This window comes from Zalophus californianus, chromosome 10 (assembly GCF_009762305.2).
Source record: "Zalophus californianus isolate mZalCal1 chromosome 10, mZalCal1.pri.v2, whole genome shotgun sequence".
Taxonomy (NCBI): domain Eukaryota; kingdom Metazoa; phylum Chordata; class Mammalia; order Carnivora; family Otariidae; genus Zalophus; species Zalophus californianus.
This window is the reverse complement of record NC_045604.1, coordinates 32,650,679-32,667,915: the sequence shown is the minus strand read 5'-3', so window position 1 is coordinate 32,667,915 and position 17,237 is coordinate 32,650,679. Positions and strand designations below refer to the sequence as shown.

The 17,237-nt window shown below is 38.6% G+C and overlaps 1 protein-coding gene across 1 annotated transcript in view; it reads left to right on the top strand.

Moving 5' to 3' along the window:
- Nucleotides 1-17,237, top strand: part of CRB1 (crumbs cell polarity complex component 1) — a 211,642-nt gene that overhangs the window by 63,695 nt on the left and 130,710 nt on the right. Inside the window, exon 2 of the mRNA XM_027612985.2 lies at nt 5,860-6,441. Coding sequence (XP_027468786.1) covers nt 5,860-6,441 — 582 coding nt within the window. The remainder of the gene's footprint in view (nt 1-5,859; nt 6,442-17,237) is intronic.

The following is a 17,237-nucleotide window of genomic DNA, read 5'->3' as shown; positions in this document are numbered from 1 at the left end:
TTATATTTCTGTCATTATTTTAAGTTCCTTCTCCCTCCTCTCCTAGCCTCCTTCACCCCCACCCCATTTCTCTATTTTGAAACGCCTCCTTGACTGATCCTCTAGTTCCCCTATTGTTTCTACCTCTCATTTCAATCTCTTAGTATTTTTTTCTAGTGTCTGGTAGATTTTCCTCAACATCATCTTTCAATCACTTACCTGGATTTTTTATTTCTAACACTGTTAGAAATAAACACTGTTTTTCATTTTCTTTTTGTGTGGGTGTGGATGTAGTTTTTTTTAAATTATGTTCAACTAGCCAGCATATAGTACATCATTAGTTTTTGTTGTAGTGTTCAGCGATTCATTAGTTGCGTATAACACCCAGTGCTCCTCACCACACGCGCCCTCCTTAATACCCGTCACCCGGTTACCCCATCCCCCACCCCACTCCCTTCTGTAGCCCTCAGTTTGGTTCCTGGAGTCCAGAGTCTCTCATGGTTTGTCTCCCTCTCTGATTTCTTCCCATCCAGTTTTCCCTCCCTTCCCCTGTGGGCCTCTGCTCTATTCCTTATGTTCCACATATGAGTGAAACCATATGATAATTGTCTTTCTCTGCTTGACAAATAAGTCAAGCAGAGAAAGACAATTATCGTCAAGCAGAGAAAGACATCTACCACTGTATTTTTAATTTTAAAGCCTCTTTTGTTCTCTAGAAGTTTATTTTGATAAACACCTATACTTATTTCATTGCTGCACTATCCTTTCTTAACTCTGAAATTACTAATGCTCAAGTTTTCATAAATTGTTTTCCAGTCCTTAAATTGTCTTTGTCTCTTCCAAGTTACTTAAAAATTTTTTTTTTGTGCATTTGGTCTTAGTGTTTTATCTTAGAGGTTTTCCTCCATGTGGTAATCTGATACAATCTGTTCATATTTAATAAAGAGGTACTATTGTTTCTTAAGCTTATTAATGGGTACAAGGATGTTTATTTATCATTATTCTTTAGAGTATAATTGTAATATAATTTAAAGTATAATTAAATGACAGTAATGCATATATATATATATAGTTCATATATACCCTTATGCCTGTGTTTGTTTAAAAGAGCTATTTGAAAGCACTTCTATTTCATGTTACAGAGCTTTCTAGCTTACTAGGATTTATTCTGCAGTGATTGGGCTGGCTCATTTCAATGGGTGACACCCAATATCAGCATCTGTAAATATTTTCTCTCGGGCTGGTTAAGAGAAGAAATTATTTCCTGCTTGGGGAGTAAATCTGGCTGCTGGCATTTTTATTTTTATTTATGTTTTTATTTATTTGACAGAGAGAGACACAGCGAGAGAGGGAACACAAGCAGGGGGAGTGGGAGAGCACGATGTGGGGCTTGATCCCAGGACCCTGGGATCATGACCTGAGCCGAAGGCAGACGCCCAACGACTGGGCGACCCAGGCGCCCCTGGCCGCTGGCATTTTTAGAACTGAATTGAAAATGAGGTTGGGAGTGTCTCACAATTCTTTATGTAGACATTCACTTCATCCCCATTATCAAATCAGACCCGGCCACTCCCACTAGTTGTGCTTGTGCCTTTGAATCCCCGTCATGCGAGAAGGGCCATCACGTAGTTTCCTGGGCTAAAAAATGGGATATGAGAATCAAACTGTGCTTTTGGTAAGTTTTCCAAAAAACCTCTCCATTTTCAGCACCACTTGAGTACATGGAGCCTCTAATTCCTGAAACTTTTGAGGGTTCTACTGCATAAACTGTCTTGCTTCTAGGTTTCTCTCAGCTGGGGTTTTGCTTATTCTGGTAAGCTAAGTCTATTACAACTCACCCACCTGCAGCCTAGCTTCCCTTTATGTATGAGTGTATGTTTATGGGTATTTATTGCTGTCCCCTCAACCTCTCTTCTGGCTCTTGTGAATATGGTAATTTCATCCCTTTTTATCCTTTTTTTCTAGGGCTTTTTTTTGTTTGTTTGGTCTGATTTATTGAGGTATAATTTACATACAATAACATTAACCCAATTTCATTGGCAAACGCCTATGGTCAATAACTATTACCACAATCATGACACAGAATGTTTCCATAAAAACTCCTTCATGCCCCTTTACAGTTAGTTCCCTTCACCCACCTCCATTTCCTGGTGACCACTGAGCTGCTTTCCATCATTATAACTTTGCCTTCTCTAGAATGTCATAAAATTGAATCATACAGCGACAGTCTTTGTGTCTGGTTTCTCTTACTTAACATAATACTTTAAACATTCCTCCATGTTGTTCACTGGGTCAGTAATTTGCCCATTTTATTCCTGAGTAGTAGCCCAGTGTGTGATATATTAAAATTTATTTCCCAGCTGATGAATATTTGGATTTTTTTCCAGTGTTGGCATTATGAATAAAGCCACTATGAATTTCGAAAGCAAGTTTTTGTGTGGACCTTGTTTTTGTTTTCTTGGGGGAAATACCTAGGTGTGGAATTGCTGAATAAGTGTATGTTTAAATTAATAAGACACTTGGAAACTGTTTTCCAGGGTGGGTGCACCATTTTGCATTCCCACCAGCCATGTAGGAGATATATGACTGATATGTGACTGATACAGCAGTACAACAACAGGAAAAGTAGTCTTTTAAGGTATGATGCATTATAGATAAAAAGGATATTGTATGAATATACGAGGGTCAAACCAGCAGGACGATATAACCATTTTAAATGTCTATGAACATAAGAACATAGCTTCAGAATATAGAAGTGAAAATTGTCAGAACTAAAAGAAGAAATAGGAACTTCATATTCACTACAGGAGATTTCAATGCATCAATCTCAATGAAGAGAAATAGTAGAAAAAAACCCCAATGCTATAGAAGTTCCGAATAACACAGTTAACAATTTGATGTAATTGATTTTTATAGATTTTTTCCATAGGTCAAAGAAGAAATCACCATGAAAATTAGAAAATATTTTTATTTGAATGATATCGAAAATAAACTTATAAGAAATGCAGTAAAGCTGTGCTTGTTTTACACAGAAATTTTTAGTCCTAAATTAATAAATTAGGAATACTTGAAAGAATAAATAGCAATTAAACCCAAAGCAAGAAGAATTAAGAAAATAAAAAGGCAAAAACAGAAATCTAGGATAGAAAACAAAGGTATTATAGGTAAACTATATAAAGTCAAAGGCCAATATTTGAAAACACTAATACAACTGGTAGCATATAGGCAAGAATGATTAGTTAGAGAGAGAGAGGGCATGAAGGAGACTTCCATTTCTCCACTTCCTGTCAATACCTGGTATTGCCAATTTTTGTCATTTGGCCATTCTAGTGGCCATTCTAGATATTGTTTCTAATTTCTGTTTCCCTAATGGTAAATGATGTTGAGCATTTTTCAATATGCTTACTTGCTATCCTTTATGTCTTTCCCAGAATTTTGGAAAGGAAGAGAATTAAACATTTAATGTGAATATCATCATGTTTACGTAAGAAACTCTACCCAATAAGTATCTTAACTTCTAAAAGAATGCAGTAAAAAGAAATGGACAAACCAGAGGTTCAAATCCTACCTCTCTTTGACACTATGCAAATGACTTAGTCCTTATAAAACTTAGCTTTCCATCTGGTAAAATGCTATACACAAACATTATAAGAAATCCATTTTAAAAGTTGCATTGGAGGGGCCTTGGGTATAAAAGCTCATTTCCTTTGCTGTCTTTCCACACAAATGCTTCATTTCATAGCTTAAATGATAATGCTTGATTATTAAAGGAAGGAAAAAAACCATCACCATGATCACTAACAAAACAAAAATAAATGGAAAACCTAAATTCATAAATACCCTTACTGGTGAAGAGGGCAACTGCAGTATTTAATTGAATTTTCTCAGTTTGGACACAAGAATTTAAATGCTGCCAAAAAGTTTGAACTTATTAAATATTTCTTCCTATTCCTCCCCATTTGCTGCCCCACACCCCTCATGCTTTTCTTATTTTTGACAGAGAATGCCAATACTCTCATGCTTTAGTTCTGTCTTTTGCAAATACTATCCTTCCTTCACTTGCATTCACTGAAAAACACATCTCAAGTGCCTTGTCTTCATTGAGACTCTTCCTGGTAACACTTTTCCTGGCCCCTGTGATCGCACAGCACGCTTCCATGTTTCTGTTGTGACATTTCCCCTCTTCCTTCCGATGATAAGTATGTATTGAGCACCTGCAATGGGACAGGTGATGTTGCAGACGCAGGACATATGGAAACACAAGGGTTCTTTTCCTCCGTGGAGATAACATTCTAATGAAGAAAACAGAAAACAAACAAACATATACAGAAAGAAATAACAGCATATATAAGATGGCAAATAAAACTTAGAAAAGAAAGCGCTCAGGAAGTGACATGAGGACATCACATCTGAAGATGTGATGGGAAAGCCAGCATCTGAGGAGAAAAAAAAAAGCTAAAGTATAAGGATGGTTAGTTGAATTTTCTCATAGGGAGTAGAAAATATTTGGTCTCTGATCAACCCTCCTGATAATATAGAAGCATATGTTAACTTTCTATGTGTAGGCACTAGAGGAAAATTGTTGGCTGCCAGGAAGACTCCATAGAAGATAATTATGAAAATCTTCTCACTCTTGTATGAGGCACCAATTAGTCATTTATTTTCAGTATCTTTCCATCACCCTGTTGGTGGCCACACCAAGTTATGAGAACCACCTCTCTTTTTTACAGGAAGAGAAGGAAAAGATTTATCATTACATATTTCTCAAAGTTTACACACTATTTTCTTCTGACAATAGTTGATTTATGTCTCATGTCCTAAGAGCAAACTCTCCATTTTGTACCTTTTTTTTTTTTTTTATTACAAGCCTCTACTGTTGCCGGCTACTATGTTTGTGAGCGATATTGTGAGAAAGGAAATAAAAATAAGAGAATGATATAGTAGATGAATCCACATGCAAGACAGTGTTTTGTGGGATAATACAATTGAGTTGACAAATCATAAAGCTTCTCCATATATGTGACTAAGAAAATAACAATGCGGCAGTCATAATGTATATATATTTGGGGAAAACTTCCATACATACAAATATCTAAAGAATTTGGCAAAAAATTAAAGAATTATTGTTTTTCTGTTGGTTGTTATTCCAATTAGAATTTCAAAAATGTATCCCTAGAACAGAGATGCTTTTAGAAAAACAAATTCCATAAACTTTACTACATCTATTTCCTTGCAGAGGGATTTAATTTGTCATCTGTAAGATGTACATAATAACACTGTGTTGCTGTGAGGATTAGCAATAATATATGTGAAATACCTGGTAAGCTTGGTACAAAGAGTAGAGCTTCAACAAATAGTTGGTATTTTATTTTAATATTTTCATTTTCTATGCTTTTTTTTAAAGAACATAAATGATAATTGTGATACAGCAGTCATAAACCAAGTTGTAACATTCACTTAAATATTAGTTTCAGTTAGACTATATTCAGAGACAATTTTGTTATCTCATTTCCCAGTATACTCCAAAATCCTCCATGAGAGAACGTGAATTTCAAAAGTGTATGTGTATAGGACAATTTAACAGTTGCTTCAATTCACCCCATTGCTCAGTGGCACTTGGCCCTGAGAAAGGGAAGTGGAGAAGCGAAGAATCTCAAACTAGCTATTTTTGTTCCTTATTAGCAACTACATGAAAAGATTTGACAAATCATTAAAGAAAAGCCTCATCATTAGACATCATTTGATAAAGTTCATCAAAAGAATGCAGCCAACTGTATTTCATTAATGAGTTTGAGATGGCACAGGAGCAAAAAGATCTTTAATTTTATCCTTAGCCATTTATTTGTAAACTTCATCTTGATATTTTTTATTTCCTTGTAGGTTCCTTTTGCAATAAAAATGACACCACGTGCCTCTCAAATTCTTGCCAAAACAATTCTACATGCAATGATTATTCAAAAGACAACAACTGCCATTGTTCAGACGTGGCCATTAATTTGGACAAAGACTGTGAGAACATGAGAGATCCATGCTTCTCCAATCCCTGTCAAGGAAATGCCACTTGTGTGAACACCCCTGGAGGAAGGAGCTTTCTCTGCAAATGTCCTCCTGGTTTTAGTGGGACAACCTGTGAAACCGCTACTGTTTTCTGTGGCACAAACGCCTGCCAACATGGAGGTATTTGCCATCAGGACCCTGTTCATGCTGTCTGCATCTGCCCTGATGGATATGCTGGAAGGTTCTGTGAAAAGGATCTCGATGAGTGTGCTTCGAGCCCTTGCCACAATGGGGCCATGTGCCAGGATGGAATCAATGGCTATTCCTGCTTCTGTGTCCCAGGATATCAAGGCAGGCACTGTGACCTGGAAGTGGATGAGTGTGTCTCAGATCCCTGTAAGAATGAAGCTACATGCCTCAATGAGATAGGAAGATACACTTGTATTTGTCCCCGCGATTATTCTGGTAAGTGTTATCACATTTGAAGACCAGAGGATGTATTTAGCTTCCCCTTTTTTTAATATGACAGAAGCAGAGGTGACTCTTTAGGTCTCATCCAATTGCTTATGAAAATGATCTTGGCAGGAATTAATCACTAGATAGAAAGCTTCCTAAGCCACTAAATCCACAGAGCCTAAATGTTTGCCAACTGTCACTGTTGTTGTTTTAAATGGAGCCCTTATATTATTTAAATCTTAGATTCGGTCTAGAATTAGTGGGCTCTATGGGGCCTCACTTTCCAGGTCAGGGCCCTTCAAGTTTCCTCATGAGAAGATGCCTTTTGTCTTAGCTAAAGTGTGCCTGCGAACGCCCAATGCCTGCCACTGCAGCCTCCTGGGAAGGCGAGACATGGAACGGACAGACCTTAGTGGGTTCCAAAGTGCAAGCAACAGACTAATGATAGCAAGGCTGATGGAGCATGGTAAATAAGATAAACCACAATTTTATTAATAAAGAAGTCACTTTTTAAAATAAAGAAATCACTTTAATTTCTTGGAAATAGCAAAGAGTACTACCTCCTATCTATTCACCAAGTTTCTACTGACATGGTATTTTAGTACAGAGTTAACAAGTTCACCATTCATTCACTAAAAGGGTACATGCTATTTATTATCCTCGTGCTCAGTGTCTAGGCTCCCCATCCTCCTGAACCGGTTGCCCAGTTAGATCATTTCTTCATGGGGCCCATCTTTCTTGCACGGTTTTACTCTTCGGATTCTCTACAGTAAGGGGGCAACTCATGTATTCTATGCTTTCTCACATTCATTCATTCTAACCTGCTCACCACTTTCCTGTGCTTCCTGACTCCCATCTGTGTGACATTATTCACATTTTAATGCCACTTTTCCCTGATCTCTTGCCACTTTTGTAACCTCTTGTGGTATCTGGCTTTCAACTTATCTTTTGCTCTCAACCCTTTCACACTTACTTCTTTGTCTTATTCTTTTCCGGAGTATGTTAAGCAATATAATTATTTGGAAAGTACTTCTCTTCAAAATTTATACCAGAACCCTCCAATATCATCTTGCTAATATTACACATTCTGGAAATATCTCTTTTATAAAATAGCTATATCCCTAGTTGTTCTGACATGAAATTTGCTCCCTTTCCCTCAATCCTCACCAACCACCAATCTTCAAAATCTATTTGGACAAGCAAGATGTCTTTCAAATTGAGCTCCTCCACTCACCTACCAGTGCCTTGGCTCATGTCCTCACCATCTTGTGCATACTTTACTATACAACCTCCCAAACCTTCAGCCTCTACCTTCTTCAAGTTGTTCTGAACAGTGCCTCTGAAATAATCCTCTAAAATAGATCTGACTGTGCCATTCCTTCTGAAGAATCTTGAGAGCTTCCTACCACACAGAAAAATTTTAACTTCTCATTGAAAACCCCCTTACATATTAGTCATATCTCCACAACCCCTTCCACCAAAGTATTTCCTTTCCCTGAATTGTCTTCATTTTTTATTGAAGTGATTTGCTTCCCTCTGGGATGTCCTTCCTCAATTCAATTCTCCTCTGTGAGGTTCTGTACTTTCAGTACTTTGTTCACCTCTCGCCTAACTCAAGAAGCATTTCGGATTTACTATCTGCCGAAATATTACTTCTAAGCTGCTATAGTAATTATTTATTACTTCCCTAGTGGTTTGCCCCTCCATTAAAGAACTCTGTCCTATTCTTCAGATATCTGTGTTTTTGTCTCTTCCCACTGAAGTATTAGTTCCTAAAGGACAGAAGTCATGTCTTATATTTATTCTTTAATTCATCAATATTTGGGGGGTATTTATTATATGTCAGTCATCGTATTATGAGGAGGCACTATTCCCAAGGTTCCCAGCATAGTGAATAATGGGTGCTTAATAAATTGTTTCTGAATTGTTCTAATTGCCTAAATTCTTCCATATATTTCTGGGCACCCTTCAGGTAACGAACCTGAGGTAAAGAGATATTAGAGTTTACCTGCTCTATGTATACATTATGATGGTAGAATGATGTGTTAGGATGAAAATTATTTTATTGGTTGCCTTTAATTACCAATACTAAACTAAAAGTTATAAGGAACAGTGAAGGGGCTTATGAAATAGTACTTACACATGAAAATCTCCTTATTTATATGCCAGATCATCATGTCCATTGTTTAAAATCATCATGTCCATTGCCCTCAACAGCAATTCGATTACAGTTTTTAAAAGTTTTGAGTAAAAATAAGAAATTTTTGTGGGGCCGGTGTGGGATTGCTTTTGTTTATAATGGACACATTATTTATTTATATTTTTATTTATATTTTATTTTTGTTTTTATTATGTTATGTTAATCACCATACATTACATCATTAGTTTTTGATATTGTGTTCCATGATTCATTGTTTGCATATAACACCCAGTGCTCCATTCAGTACGTGCCCTCTTTAATACCCATCACCAGGCTAACCCATCCCCCCACCCCCCTCCCCTCTAGAACCCTCAGTTTGTTTCTCAGGGTCCATAGTCTCTCATGGTTCGTCTCCCCCTCCGATTTCCCCCCTTTCATTTCTCCCTTCCTACTATCTTTTTTTTTTAATATATAATGTGTTATTTGCTTCAGAGGTACAGATCTGTGATTCAACAGTCTTACCCAATTCACAGCGCTCACCATAGCACACACCTTCCCCAATCTCTATCACCCAGCCACCCCATCCCTCCCACCCCCCACCATAATGGACACATTCAACAACCACTATGGTTTATTAAGATAGTATCTTCTATTTCCTGCTGCTAGTACAATGTTGTGAATGGTGACTAAAAGAAACAGACATGACATCAGAGAAATGTTTCAGCCATTTTTGCTACAGTGTTCTGAAATAGTCTTCTAATTGCAAAACACAGCTTGAAAAATGATGTTTTACAATGCATGTGTTTTTATTTTTTTACATTTCAATAAATTGGATTATAATGAATCCTTTCAGTGGTATAAATTTAGGTATAAAAGATGTCAAGGGTATATTCCAGATGTAGTAAAGTACCTCCATAATAAGGTACTTTACTCAACAATGAATTAATTGATACTGTGGATATATTGTATCCCTCCTGGGCCCAATGAAAATCAATGTCTTTTTCTCACTATAATGTTAGCTCAAAGCCCACAATGAGGACACTTCCCTTGCTCAAACCCTGGTATAATAGAGTTGTTCCCTATTTGACTATGTTCCTCTCTTGTTTTCTAAGAAATCAGCTAAATTTTATTATTTTAGCTCTGCTGACATAAATATAACTTGCTTATAGACAGAGTTTAAATGACATTCAGCAGGCGGTAAGAATCATGTCTGTTATTAGCTAGTTAAGCTTATTCGGACACAAAGGTGCGATTTTAGGCTTGATCACCAATCTCCACAAGTAAAATAGCCCACATTCTGGGAGCTCATCAGTGGTTCCCAGCGCCGACTAGACATTAGTCATTACCCAGAGAGATCTGAAACACAGATGCTCAAATTTGACAGAGAGTCAAATTTAATTGACGATTCTAATGTGTAGCTAGGGCTGGGAGGCAGAAATTGGGTTTATGTGAACTTAATTTAGAAACTTTTCTTGCAATATCCCATCATTTGGACCCACAAGGAGGCCTGCTTACCTTGGTGCCATCCCCTGGCTACCGTATTTGTGGCAATTAATGAGAAACCCAAAGAAGGCCTATAGGACCAAGGGAAAAGCTGGAGCTGGGAAGGGAAGAAAAAGACTATTAGTAATCAGCATGGATGCGTAGATACTCTGGCTCAACCTAGACCTCCCAACGAATCCTGGAAGCTATTACAATAACCTAGCTGCTGTGTGCTACATCCAAATTTAGAGGCTCATAAAGAACCTAGCTTACAGGAAAAAGCCTGTGCTCCTCAGAGCAGCAAAGTAAGACAATGTAATAAATTTTAAAAGACAGAGAGGTAGGCGAGGAAAAAGAGCGGTAGCACATGGAGAGAGGGTTCACACTGCGGGAATCCTGCTCTGTGCACTCTGCTGTGCTTCCTAAGCGGTGATTCATGAACTACAGAAATAGGCTCAGAGAGAGCCACTGAAGATGCTGGTGAGAATATGCCAGGCATAAGCAAAAACTCCAATTTAAGCTGAAAATAAACAGCTGCAAACTTTTTTAATGAAAAGAGTATTAGCCTTGAGCATGTGACTGCTTTGAGTTCAAGTTTATGCAATGCATCATTCTTTCACTGAGGTCTTTCTTAAAATTAGCAGATTGACGAATGAACATTTTTCACATGAAGATGCCTGAAGTATGAGAAAAATGGGGCACAAGAGGGCAGGGAAAGGGCAATCAGATGCATGAGGAAGCAAAACACTATAGGAAAATATCTTATTTCCACCATTATAAAATAGGTCTTTGGTATAAAAACAATCTTGTGGAAAATAAGAAAAAAAAAAAAACCACTTCATCAAATTTACTTATTGACTGTAAGATGCATCTTTATTTCAGAAATGAAAACATATGAAAAAAATTCATTTTATAGTCAAGAAAATGTGTTAGCGTACGGAGTCTAGTTAGACTAGTTAGTACACGGAGACTAGTTAGTCAGAAAGCCACTACAATACCAGCGGTAAGACATTAGGTCCTGACCTGGAAGACTGACTGTAGGGATGAAGGAGAACGTAGGTGTAGGGCTCACTAAGAAGAAGACTCACATGTCATTTATTAAAGCCAGAATATTCCCAAACTTAACTGTACCCAAGAAAAACCTGCAATCTCTAATATGCAAAATAAGAATGTATTAAAAGTTCAATTTCCATTTCCAACTTAATAAACTTCTATCAGGGGTTCTCAAAGTTTAGCATGCATCAGACGCACCCAGAGAGCTTATTAAAATACAGTTTCTGATTTAGTAGATTTCTGGTGGGGTCTGTGCATTGATAACAAGTTCCCATATGATACTGATGCTGATGCTGTTAGTGTGGGGACCACACTTCAAGAAACCACTGCTGTAGACAATTATGTGGATTTTCACGTGACAACACAAAGTAGTGTGTGTGTGTGTGTGTGTGTGTGTGTGTGTGTGTGTGTGTAGTATTTATTGATAGTAACAGTTCTGGATAAATGATATGAATAAAAATAAGTATCTGTTGAATTCATTCAGTTGTTACTTTTGTCAAAACACAAACACATTCATGTATGTATATATACTGAGCTAGGCATTGTTATAGGTTTTGTAACTATAAGAATAAAGAAAAGTGATGAAAAAGTCCTCTTACAATCTAGAGGGAAGAGACAGACATGTATAAAATAAGTAATAAATAAAATATATAGTAGGTTAAGGGATGATAAATATAGTGGAGAAAAGCAAAAGTAAAACAAAAGGGGTAATTAGGAATTTAAGTTGAATGAACAGGGAAGGGCTTACTTAGAAGGTGACACATGAATAAAGTTCTAGAGAGGTAAGGAAGGGAATGAGGCAAATGTCTTGTGGAAAGCATTCCAGGCAGAGGAACAGCAGATGCAAAGGCCCTAGGTCAAGAGTACTAGCATGTTTGAGAAGCAGCAATGAAGATGATGTGACTGGAGTGGAGTGAACAAGGAGAAAGAGACATGATAGACTATTGGGGCTTGTGTGCCATTAAGGACTTTGCCTTCTGCTCTTAATAAGATGGGAAGTTGTTGGATAGTTTTGAGCAGAGGACTGAAATGATTGGACTTACATTTTAAGAAAATCACTGTCCTTGTTATGTTGACGATATACTGAAGTGGGTGGTTAAGGTAGAACTAGGTGCCCAGTAATACAATAATCCAAGTCAATGGACTATTATTAAATGGGAAAAAGCAAAAGAAAAGTACCAAGTTTTAACAACAACACCTTTTTTCCTCCTTTAAAATTTAAGATAAGAATTAACACAGAAGGATCATGGATCATGCAAACAAAATGTGAGCATACCTTTCCTGACCTGCTCTCTATTGCCCTCTGGTGGGAGGTCTAGATTATGCAGGACAGGTCTACCCTTAGAATAGTTCAGCAAGTGTGGTTTTCCTTACTAGTTTATATCAACCACATTCTCATATGGTCTTTCACATGCACACCTGAAACTTATTCTATCTCTCTGCATTATGTGGTTACTCATTTATAATTTCCTATCAGACCTTCTTTTCTTAAAATTTTTTATGTTGGTGCGCCTGGGTGGCTCAGTCGTTAAGCGTCTGCCTTCGGCTCAGGTCAGGATCCCGGGGTCCTGAGATTGAGCCCCACATCGGGCTCCCTGCTCTGCGGGAAGCCTGCTTCTCCCTCTCCCACTCCCCCTGCTTGTGTTCCCTCTCTCCCTGTGTCTCTATCAAATAAATAAAAATCTTAAAAAAAAGTGTTTTTTTTTTTAATGTTCCTTTCTGTGCCTTCTCCAATAGTCCTCATCCATTCTGATGAATAAGACTAACAGGTATGATGTCACTAACTCTGACGCTGCCATTACAGTGGCATCTATCAATAGCATAATTTGAATTTCAGTCAATGTGGAGATTTGAATCCAGGCTTAATGTTCCATCTTTTCTAAATATATTTTTGATCAACTACATCACTTTTCTAATATCATTTTTCTATGACAGATCATATAGATAATTTAATGGTCATGAACATAATTTGGGGAAATAAAAGTATTATATATTATAAAATCTAAGCTTATTTCATGAGAAAAATTGTTATTATCATTACGATTACCATCATTGAGAGTTTTTTACTGATTACTGATTTACTGATTACTGATTTATTGATTAAAGTTTTTCCATAAACTTAATTCATAAGTGAATACGAAGTTAATACATAAACCATTTAATAAACTTAAATAAATTTATTGGGAATAATTATTTATAGTCCATATTTATATAAAGATATACAATATGTAAGACACGAGTTTAAAGAACATTTAAATATTGTTTCTATGAGCATCAACCAAAATACCTCACATTTCACTCACCATCTAATATATATGCCCATAGCAAATATCTTTCATACCCAAAAGGCAAGTAATGTGTGCCAGCCAAAAAAGAATATTTGAATTTCACAGGTTGTATCTTCATGTTCAAAGGAAAACGACTGTTTTTCTGTATGCTCTTACCTATGAAATTGATCATTTTTTTGTAGTGTCATATAAAAAAACTAAACCTTGTTCAGGCTTTTACTCAGAATGGGAGTCATGTGAAATACTTTTATGAAGAAATGGAAGTTGCTGGCTTTGGCAAATGTTTGTTGAATGAGTAAAAAATAACACATGTTGTTCACTCAGCAATTATTTATGATATACTTGCATGGCACTGGACATTGTGCCAGACCGTGGAGACATAAGGATGACTAAGACAAAATTTATCCCTGACACTCACAGTTTATTCTGGGAGGAGGTGTGCAAACAAAACTCAGTCTCTCTAAACAGAATGCTGAGGAAGCACAAAGAAAGGAGCCGATGACACTGCTTAGGGTCAGGAAGATCTTCATAGATCAAGTGGCCTATGAGCAGAGCAAAAACGCACTTCTTTCAGGATGTTGAACTGAAACTTATGTCCTCTGACTACATTTATTAGTATTATTATTGTATGAGTAATAATGAGCTGAATAGCGAGGGGGGAAGGACTGCAGAGGTTTTAGAAAGGGGTGAATGTTGGGGGCGCCTGAGTGGCTCAGTCGGCTAAGCGTCTGCCTTGGGCTCAGGTCATTATCTCAGGGTCCTGGGATTGAGTCCCGCATCAGGCTCCCTGCTCAGCAGGGAGTCTGCTTCTCCTTCTCCCTCTGCCTGCTGTTCCCCCTGCTTGTGCTTGCTCTCTCTGTGTCAAAAAAATAAAATCTTAAAAAAAAAAAAAGGTGTGGATGTCTCTTCTGTCATCTTTGCTCTGACACCTGGTTTGTGGGTTAGCTAGCAGTTGTGAATGGCATGCTCCATTTTAAACTCCCTGAGTACTTCTCCTACTGACTTCCTAGCTATCAGCAGGGTATGTATGCAGGTCTGAGTGAGGAGGGGATGAGCTAAAAAATATGTAGTAATAGGAAGAATGGGTGGAATGGGAAGGCTGCGGAATTTGAAAGCAGAAGACAGGGCTTCCAGTCCCACCTTTGATGTGTTCTAGTGGTTTCTAGTGGTTTGACATTGATAAATAGTTCTAAGCTTCTGTGTCCTCATTCTAACATACATACGTACATAACTCTCAGGGTCATGGCAACAATGAAATGTAAAAAAATAAAAACACATGCTGAAAGTTTTTCCGTAAACTATGAAGCCACAAAAATGCTGGTTGTCACTAATTTAATATCTTCAAATATTGCTGCTAGCATTTAACAATATTTACCTATACTTTTTACAGATATCCTTTTCTTACACTGAATTGCTTTCTTTTTTGAATATATTAGAACCATACTCAGGGATAAATTAACTGAGTTCATAATCTCTGTGCTCTATTTATAAGTTTAAACTGGAAAATTATGATATGTGAAGGCAAGAATTTATTCTCTGAAGCTGCCATATCATAAAACAAAGGATTTAGGAATGTATTAGTATTATAACATTTCAAATATTCAGGAATAACAATTATCCTAATGAACAAAAACACAAGAAACATATTTGTTATGATTAAAACATTATAATTACGTAAGTGTGAAATGTGTAACATTGGCATATTTAGCGTAAAATGCAAATATTACAATTTTGCTATTATTTTCCCAAGAAACTCACAAAATTAAGCAAGATAGAAACCATTTATAAAAGTAGAGTCTTTTACAAACATAGCATCTTGGAGACTTGTAAATGGGTTACTCCAAATTCAACTTCATATATATTTTACCAATTTTATATATTAAAAATATACATATACACATATTAAATATAGGCAGTAGATTGAGGAAGCCATGCATGTTAATTAGGAATATAATATTTTAAAATTAAATAATGCCTTCGTACATGTTACGATATTTATGATAGGAGTAAAATGGGAGGAAGAGCATACAGACTTTGAGAAGAAGGAAGGAAGGATGAGTTTGTTAGTGCTGGGAGAAGCAGTAGGGCGTGGGGAAGTAGAATATTTAATATTTCCACAGACAACTGTACCCTTGAAAGTATCATTAGATTCAAGAAAGCACAAGAATGCACTCCCTATTCTCTGCTCTTAGGGCTGACCAACAGGAGCCAGTCTTCCTATCCCTAGAACTAGTTCTAGCCTCCATGATTTTTCTAGAAAGATGAGACTACTGCAGTAGTGTCAAGAACATTCTTCAACTTGCACCGACGGTAGGAGGAGTAGACGGGAGGGCAAATAATGATTAAGAAAACCAGCAAAAAACAAATTTAAGATTGAAAGCAGAGGTTATTCCAGTTATGTCTCTCTGTGAAAGCAAATCCTGTAGAAATGAAAAAGATTTCCATATCTATAATGACAAAATAATAAAATCAGTTCATAAAGAAAACAGTACATACTGCGCACCAGCGTGTCTTGCCATTAACAGTACCCAGAGACTGGGGAGAGTTCGAGGGTCGTGGAGACACAAGGCAACCGCCCAATTGCAGGCTCTACCATACCCAATGGCGCCTATTTCCCCAGAGGCAGGCGTGGGGGTACCTGACTGCCTGGCCCGGCGGGGCGCGCGGGCCTGGGGAACCCTGGAGGCCCGCGCGGCGGCTGCGGTCTCTGGGCCCGGAGAGCTAACTGCGCATGCGGGACCCGCTCCGCGCTTGGGAGCAAGCGGGCATCCCGCCCATCCCAGTTCCTGTTTTGGGCCAGGACCGGTTCAGGGGAGGCCGGTCCCTATTCTGGGCTCTGGGGCAAGGGCAGGCATCTGGCCACGTTCAGGCCTGCACCTACAGAAAGGACCCTGACATCCAGGAGCCAGTTATGTGAGGAACTCTGAAGCCTTGCTTCGTGGCACCTGGATGCTCTGGAATAAAAGACATCTGGAATCCGTAGTTCTTGGAGAGGCCTGGGTCCGTACCAGGCAGCACGTTCAGGTGGGGACTGTCGCCAATTTGCAGGCTTGCCTGGGGATCTTCCAGCAGGAGACACCAGGGAGTCCTAGTACCTGGAGAGGCCTGGCTGCTGGGATCTTGGTGCGGGAGAGCTCACTGGACATATTGGTCTGGCACAGTTCTCAGGAGTAAGCAGGAATCTGGTCCAGCTCCGGTCCCTAAACCAGGCGAGGACCGGTTCAGGAGAGGCTGGGTCCCTGTGGTGTTCTATGTGGGAAACCAGGCGTCTGCACACGTCTAAGGCGCATCTTCACAAAGGGACCCTATCACCCCGAACCAGGTATGTCGGGAATTCTGAAGCCTTGCCGGGGGGGGGGGGGGGGGGGGGGGAACCAGGGCACCATGGAATGAGAGACATCTGGGATCCCTGGTTCCTGGAGAGGACTGGGTCCCCATCAGGCAGCACGTCCAAATGGGGAGTGACTGTTGCCATCTTTGAAGCTATAGTATCAAATTGTATTGTGGGGGAGGGGCCCCCTCCACCCACGAGGCTATCCAGAATGTGAGGCTGGGCCGTAGACCTCAGGCCTGAAGGGCTCCAGATGCCCAAGACCTGGAGAGAAGACCATACTGCACATGCTATGCAGTGCAGTTCCGGGTAGCCAGAGATTGCAGTAGGACCCCAGTAGAGAGATGCCAGTTCCCTGGAGTGGGAGTTTAGGGAACAAAGCATGGAATTCCATCCCTAACTTAGCTATATAGGCACCTGTTCCCCTGAAGGCAATCTAATGGGAATATGACTGCCTTCCTTGGCTAGGTGGGTAGGCTGACGTGGGGATCATCCAATGGGAGGCCAGGGA